This window comes from Lactuca virosa, chromosome 5 (assembly GCF_052849685.1).
Source record: "Lactuca virosa cultivar CGN04683 chromosome 5, Lactuca_virosa_CGN04683_v6, whole genome shotgun sequence".
Lineage (NCBI taxonomy): Eukaryota > Viridiplantae > Streptophyta > Magnoliopsida > Asterales > Asteraceae > Lactuca > Lactuca virosa.
Genome location: NC_136430.1, coordinates 280,184,995 through 280,193,224, shown reverse-complemented (window position 1 = coordinate 280,193,224; position 8,230 = coordinate 280,184,995). Strand labels below are relative to the sequence as shown.

Here is an 8,230-nt window from a genome sequence, read left to right as displayed (position 1 = left end):
AATAATTCGTTTTTCACAAAACAAGTAATTATCTTAAAATTTGACAAACGTCATGTTTTTTTTTCCTTTTTTTTCAACTTGAAAATAAAACATTTGCATCAATATAACAGAAAACAACCTGGCTCTGATACCACTGTTGGGTTTTAGTATACTACAACATCCTATGTGTATATGCAACCCTATAAACCTTGGATCTATGTTTTCTCTATTATACATGCAAATATTAACTATTCCAAGGTTTCATCCTAACTAGCATATTATGAAGCACCTATACTACAAAGTTCTAGTTAGATGACATACCTTTTGATGTAGCTTGATGTCTTCAAGCTTTAAGAGCTTAGCCCCAATAGTGTGGAAGCCTCAAATGGAATCACAAATCACCAAAACACCTTGGAAGAACTTGAGAGAATATGTATGCACACTAAAATCGGCCCACTCTTATTTTCACACACTTGTGCCAATTTTGTGAGCCAAGGACCCCTTTATATATTATGGAGGATTAGGGTTACATCCATGTAAACCCTAATACCCATGATCTTTCATTTACATAGGATCCATGGGTTAAAAGCTCCATGGACCATCCATGAAAGCTTAGCCCAACCTAAATGAACTTGGCCCATTCCATATATATAAGAGTCCATATTTAATTAGTTCTTTTTGATCACTTAATTAATTCTAAATTAATTCTTGATCAATACTAATTAAATAATATGATTCCATATTAATATATTAGAACTTATAATATATTAATATAAATCATAAATATACTATTCTAAAAAAACTATCCATATAAATTGTGCCGGTGAAGTGCAACCCAAATGGACCATGCCGGGTCGGGTCAAGTACATACCAAATATAGTTATGGACTTAGACATTAATCTAACAACAAGGACTAAAATTGTAAACATTTAAATAAATGGGCCTTTTTTGGACTTCTCACGGCTTTGGGCCAAATATATGTACTTTTGGACTTTTATGGGCTTAAATGTCATTTTCAAAAAAGTTGTGCCAAAAATGTAAATTTTTGATAAGAGGGACTAAAAATGTGATGTTATTAAAATTTGGGCCAAAAAGATGAAATTATCTATAATTGGGCTGAAAATGTACATTTTTACAAAGATCAAGCAAAAAATGATATTTTTGACAGAAGCGAGTTAAAAATGTTATTTTTAGAAAAAGTGGGCCTTTTATGCCATTTCGGTAAATAATTGAATGAAAACAAGCAATAAGGTAACAAATGGGCTAATTTTTTCATTCTCATGTTATCGGGCCTTAGTGACCCAATTATATGCTTGATAGGTCCTGAATACTCTTTTCATGTTTATTGGGCCTTGTTGACCCATCTACATGCTCGACGGACCTTGGATACTCCTTGCGTGCTATTTGGGCCTATAAATATCATACATGTGAAATGGGCCTTAGTTGTCCTTTTACATATATTTTGGGCCCAGGTTATATAATCTCGTTCCTTATGAGCCCATAAATGACGTACATGTTTAGTGGGCCTTCGTCGTTCACCTACAATGTCATTGGGTCTGGAATGTGCTTTATATGTTTCTCTTCGTGTAAATTCGATTAAGGATCTAGTGAGACGTGTCGGTTGACACCTATTGAGTGTACGATCATACCCTGTAGTCATTGGCTAGGGTTTTCCCAACCTTTGGACACGTATGAACGCATCGAGTTGTAAGGGGAAAACTCGCCGAGTAGGCCGAGGAGTTACGGCCACTAACACCAGGAACTCGACGAGTGATATGTGCATATTTAGCCATATGTTTAGTATAGATGTTTTATCAATTATTAGCTAATTATTTGCATAATATGGACAAAAGGTACTTAATAATGTCTAAATTATATTTTCAGTCCAGAAGACATGCTTGGAGCAAAAAAAAGGAAGAAGGAGAAGCAATCAGAAGCTGGAGAATGAAGAAAGAAGAGAAAACCTGGAGCTACTCGGCGAATCCACGCAGCTACTCGGCGAGTTCCGAAGAATGTTCGCGAAGTAATATCCAAAATCCTTACCGTACACGGATTTCTCAAAGGTACTCGGCGAGTTGGAGACCTACTCGCCGAGGTGCCCCTGTTTTGAGATAAGTATAAATAAAGGATCTTATTCCGAATTGGGGACTTTTCTGATTTTCTTGGACGATAACTTGCGACTGAGGAAACCTTTGGAGACCTGAAGAACCCTAATCTTTGATCTTTTGAAGACTCAAGGCGGATTAGGTTAAATTTTCTACTTAATCTTAGAAGTGAATCATGTCTATATCAACTAAATTCGTTTTTGAGCTTGTTTCTACTGTAATCATGAGCTGAATTTTCGTAGTTTCTGTTTAGGAAAAACCAAGTTACTCCTATGGTTTGATTTATACTTTGATTGATTGATTACTGGTGATTTTATTAAATTAAGTTTGTTAAAGACCCTTATGCATTAACCATAACTATTTTCTGTTAATAGGAAGACAATTAGGCTGCATGAACATCTCTTAATTGTTAACCTCATATGATTTAAGTGAACACTTTACTATACGCCTAGGATTATTGAATATGAAACTAGGATTAATTAGAGAATGGGTAAATTAATGTGTGAGCTTGTTTGAGAAACCAACAAACAAGAGGTTAGTTGAATTACTAATTTGATTAACCAATTACAAATCTTATTTAATCCAAATAATTGAACTAGGGAGTTAATTAGTTTAAACACTTGATCACTGCTTGAATTGATTAATTTCCTAAGGGTTGGTAATAGCGAATGCGAATCTAATCACTATAGTTGGTAACCAATAACAATTAATTTATTACTTTATCATAAAATTAACCATAGGAGTGAATTGGTTGGACCCAAACAGAAACCCTTTTATTGAATTTGGTGAATTTTTACTTGCTTTAATTGATTAGTTAATTACGTGTTAGGTGGTGTGTTTAAGTTTCTAGTCTTGTAAAACTAGAGAAAACCCTTTACTTTTATTACTTGTTTAGTTAAAATTAGTTATTAGTTTAATTTCCGTTCCCTGAGTTCGACACCCTACTTATTCAACTATACCACTAAAAGACAGGTTCACTGCCTTTGTGTGCTAAAACTATATTTTTAGAGTAGGAATAAAACCAGTGCATTTTACACACAACAAGTTTTTGGCGCCGTTGCCGGGGAACGGTTCAAAAATTAGCACTAATTTCTAGTTTTATCGATCCTTTGTGTGAGATTTATCTTGCACAGAGTTATTTTTAGGTAATATAGTTATTAGGTTTAGTTTTAATAGTTTTTTGTTTCAGAATTTTAATTAAACTTTTCTGTTTCTGCCTTGAACTCGCCGAGTGCAGTCGAAGCTACTCGGCGAGTCCATCGCAGTCTTGCATTTTTTATTTTTATTTAATTTTTGTTCGTTTTACGCGCTTTTCTTACTTTGGTTGCAGTTGTTACATGACCCGAGGATCCAATACGTCTTTGGTTCCTCCACTTGAAGGCCTGGAGTCCGCTTTGAGGAAGAACAAAGGAAAAACCGTTGGAGAATCCGCTTCTTCAAAGAACTCACCTTTGAAGAATCTCAAATCCGTTTTTAGCAAGAAGAAAAGCAGTAAATCAGGAGCATCCAGCACCTCTTCCTTGGCAAACGAAGACCCAATCAAGGAAGACACCGTGAACGAGTCCGAAAGGGAAGAAAGCGAGTTCGGAGAAGGTAGCGATATAGAAGGTGACTTTGACAACACCATGGCGAACATCGATGAAGTTCCCATGGGCGAATGGAAGAAGAGGATACGAGATGACACCGGCCCGGGACTTGTGCAACCCGCAATTCCCGCGACTGCCACTTTTGAGCTCAAGGGTCACATACTTGCTCAACTCAAGGAGATCCCATTTTACGGAAAAGACCACGAAGATGCTTATAAACACTTGGATGAAGTCAATGATGTAGCTTATTACTTTAATGTTCCAAATGTGCCTCGTGAAACCCAGCTGCTTCGTATGCTTCCGGTTACATTCAAGGGTGCTGCAAAGGATTGGCTCAAGTCACTCCCTCCCGGATCCATCACTACATGGGCCAAGATGAAAGAAGAATTCATTGACCAGTTTTGCCCACCTTCTAAAATAACCAAGTTGAAGAAAGCTATAGCCAACTTTGAACAACAACCCGGAGAGTCCCTTTATGAGGCGTGGGAGAGGTACAAAAGTCTACTAAGGAATTGCCCACACCATGACCTTAATAGCGAACAAGAAGTCTCCATCTTCTATGATGGAGTCAATGTTGCAACTCGACAGCTCCTTGACTCGCAAGGACCCCTCACAAAGAAGGCACCCCCGGTGATCAAATAACTAATTGAAGAATTCTCTAAGCATTCTAGAGAATACCACAATCCAAGGAATGATATGACCAAGGGATCGTCTTATGCAGCTTCTGAAGATTTGTCGGCAGTTATGGCAATGTTGAAAACCATGGATAGCAGGATGGATAAAATGGATCAAACAATCCATGTTATTCGGGTAGGATGTGAGAATTGCAATGTGCCTCATCTAATTAGAGATTGTGATTTGGACGAGAATGGGAATAAGAAGGTGCAAGTATGCTATTCTAGTGGTGATAGATTTCATGACGATTGGCAAAAACCCAAGAAAGAATGGCTCCCTTATGATGAGTACAAGAAAGCGAGGGAGGAGAAATTTAGACAAAAGGCAAGGGGTTTTTACCAAAAGGAGGAGCCGGTACAAGAAAAGAAACCAAATCTAGAAGAAATGCTCACTAAATTTGTAGCTGCATCCGAAAAAAGACACAATGAACACGATGCTGCAATACAAGATACAAGAACAATATTAAGGAATCAGCAAGCATCTATTCAGAACATTGAGAAGCAGCTGGGACAACTTGCCCAACAAATGAATCAAAGAGCACCGGGAGAACTTCCTAGTAACACCGAAAACAATCCGAAAGGCGCACATATAAATATTGTGACAACTAGGAGTGGGAAGATAATTATTCCTCTGGCCCCTATTCAGAACGCAGATCCGAAGCCGGTGCAAGAGAAGGAGACAGAAGGGCAGAATCAAGATCAGAACCAGCTGAGCCCAGACCCTACTCGCCGAGTCCACGATATGGACTCGACAAGTCCGCCACCTGATCAGAAAAGTCAAACTCCTGTTAAGCAATACCAGCCTCCACTGCCATATCCAGCCCGAGCTAGAAAAGAAAAGAATGAAGAAAACTACCAGAAGCTTTCTAGAACACATAAAGGCTCTTCAAATCAACATACCATTCATAGAAGCGGTTGCCCAAATGCCAAAATACGCTAAATTTCTCAAGGAGCTTCTAACTAATAGAAGGAAGATGGAAGAAGTGAAGAAGGTGGTCCTAAACGAGAACTGCTCAGCTGCCATGTTGAACATACTTCCAAAGAAGAAAGGAGATCCGGGAAGTTTAACCTTGCCTTGTCAATTTGGAAACTTGGCCACCATATATGCACTAGCTGATTCGGGGGCAAGTGTAAACCTCATGCCTTATTCATTTTTCAAAAAGTTAGATCTCCCCGAGCCAAGACCCATTCGCATGGCAATCCACTTAGCAAATAAAACGGTTACATTCCCACGAGGAATCTGTGAAGATCTTTTGGTAAAGGTGGATAAGTTCATGTTCCCCGCGGATTTTATAATTTTGGACATGGAAGCGGATCCTCAAGTCCCGATCATCCTTGGAAGACCTTTCCTTAACACCGCAAGCGCTATAGTTGACATGTGAGATTCTAAACTTACCCTTCGGGTAGGGGACGAATCAGTCACTTTCGGAGTTGATCAAGCCATGAAGCATGCAAGGAATAGTGATGACACGGCATTTTCAATTGATATGTTGGATGAATTGATGGAGGAATGGGATAATGAAGAACCAAACAAGTCGACCATCATCTTTGATGAAGAACTTGATGCTGAAAAAGACCTACTGGAAATAGAGAGACTGCTGGAAGAAGCTGATTATAATGAATTAATAAAGACCACTGAACAGCCTACTCGCCGAGTAGACACGACCTACTCGCCGAGTCCATTTGAAGAATCCCAAGATATCGCGAATTCTGCCCAGGACTCGACGAGTCCCCTTACTGGACTCGACGTGTTCAGCATGCATAACACAAAAACTGAGCTCAAGGCGCTTCCAGATCACTTGGAGTATGCATTCCTTGAAGATGGTCAACAAAAACCTGTTATAATAGCTTCTGACCTCTCCAAATCTGAAAAATAAGAATTAGTTCATGTCCTAAAAAAGAGAAAGAGTGCCATTGCATGGAGTATCACCGATATCAAGGGAATAAGCCCCTCTTATTGCTCTCACAAGATCAACCTGGAAGAAGAAGCAAAGTCGGTAGTGCAACACCAAAGAAGACTGAACCCGAACATACAAGAAGTGGTCAAGAAGGAAGTAGTCAAGCTTTTAGATGCGGGGATCATTTATTCTATTTCCGACAGTCCATGGGTTAGTCCTGTTCAAGTGGTGCCCAAGAAAGGCGGGATGACGGTCGTAACAAACGAGAAGAACGAGCTTATTCCTTCCCGAACGGTAACCGGTTGGCGAGTGTGCATCGATTATCGAAAGCTAAACGATGCCACTCGTAAAGACCATTTTCCTTTACCTTTTATTGATCAAATGCTTGAAAGATTGTCCGGCCATAGCTACTATTGTTTCTTAGACGGATTTTCGGGTTACTTCCAAATACCCATAGACCCAATTGACCAAGAAAAGACTACTTTCACTTGCCCGAGTGGGACTTTTGCCTATCGCCGCATGCCCTTTGGGTTATGCAATGCACCTGCGACATTTCAAAGGTGCATGATGGTTATATTCCATGACATGGTGGAAAAATTCATGGAAGTATTTATGGACGATTTTTCTGTTTTTGGATCTTCCTTCCATGATTGTCTTGCTAACTTGGATTTAATGCTCGCAAGGTGTGAAAAAACCGATTTAGTCCTCAATTGGGAAAAATGTCACTTTATGGTTAAAGAGGGTATAGTCTTGGGCCACAAGGTATCCAAAGCGGGAATTGAGGTGGATCGGGAAAAAATAGATACAATTGCTAAATTACCTCCACCAACTAATGTAAAGGGCATTAGGAGTTTTTTAGGTCACGCGGGTTTTTACCGCCGTTTCATAGAAGATTTTTCTAAAATAACTAGACCTCTAACACAATTACTTTTAAAAGATGCACCATTTAATTTCACTAAAGAGTGTTTAGAGGCCTTTGAATTTCTGAAAGAAAAATTAACTAATGCCCCGATCATTATTGCCCCGAATTGGAACCTACCTTTTGAAATAATGTGTGACGCGAGCGACTTTGCATTAGGAGCTGTACTTGGCCAAAGGGTTGATAAGCACTTTCGACCCATTTATTATGCAAGCAAGACTTTGAATCCGGCCCAAGAAAATTACACCACAACTGAAAAAGAATTACTAGCCGTGGTGTATGCTTTTGACAAATTCCGCCCTTATCTTATTTTATCTAAAACCACTGTTTTTACTGACCACTCTGCTATTAAGTACTTGTTTACCAAGCAGGATGCAAAGCCAAGATTGATACGTTGGGTTCTACTTCTACAAGAATTTGATATCGAGATACGCGATAAAAAGGGAATGGAGAATGTAGCTGCCGACCACTTATCAAGACTAGAAAACCCGCATTTGGAAGCATTGGAAGAAGATAAAATTGGAGATGACTTTCCGGACGAGTACATTTTAGTAACCACGGGGGAGGAGCCATGGTTTGCAGATATAGCTAATTATTTAGCTACCAAGTATATCCCAAAAGATTTTACCCGCCAACAAAAGAAGAAATTCGTTTCAGAAATAAAATACTACTTTTGGGACGAGCATATCTTTTCCGAAGCTGTGCGCATGGGATCATAAGGAGATGTGTATTTGGGAAGGAAAGCCGAGAAATTTTGGAGCATTGCCATAGCGGGCCCACCGGTGGACATCATGGAGCACATTACACGGCTAAGAAGATATTTGATATTGGGTTTTATTGGCCCATAATTTTTAAAGATGCTAACCAATATGTCAAAGAGTGTGATGCATGCCAAAGAGCGGGAAACATATCATCCCGAAACGAGATGCCACAACATAGTATTCAAGTGTGTGAAGTGTTTGATGTGTGGGGGATCGATTTCATGGGACCGTTTCCAATGTCAAAAGGGAACAAATATATTTTAGTGGCGGTTGATTATGTATCCAAATGGGCGGAGGCACAAGCATTA

General features: G+C 39.2%; 1 protein-coding gene and 1 non-coding gene across 2 annotated transcripts; one reads left to right on the top strand and one right to left on the bottom strand.

Moving 5' to 3' along the window:
* Positions 1–4,093: 4,093 nt before the first annotated feature.
* LOC145118102 (small nucleolar RNA R71) lies at positions 4,094–4,200 on the bottom strand. Its single transcript, XR_013713084.1, has one exon. It is a non-coding gene; the product is annotated as a small nucleolar RNA R71 (small nucleolar RNA).
* Positions 4,201–5,318: 1,118 nt separating this feature from the next.
* LOC145112804 (uncharacterized) lies at positions 5,319–5,726 on the top strand. The gene has a single exon (XM_079048922.1). The coding sequence runs from the start codon at positions 5,319–5,321 to the stop codon at positions 5,724–5,726; it is 408 nt and encodes a 135-aa protein (XP_078905048.1).
* Positions 5,727–8,230: the final 2,504 nt, after the last annotated feature.

Coding starts and splice junctions, on each gene's coding strand:
- LOC145112804 (XM_079048922.1), top strand. CDS start 5,319: ATGGAAGAAGTGAAGAAGGTGGTCCTAAACGAGAACTGCTCAGCTGCC.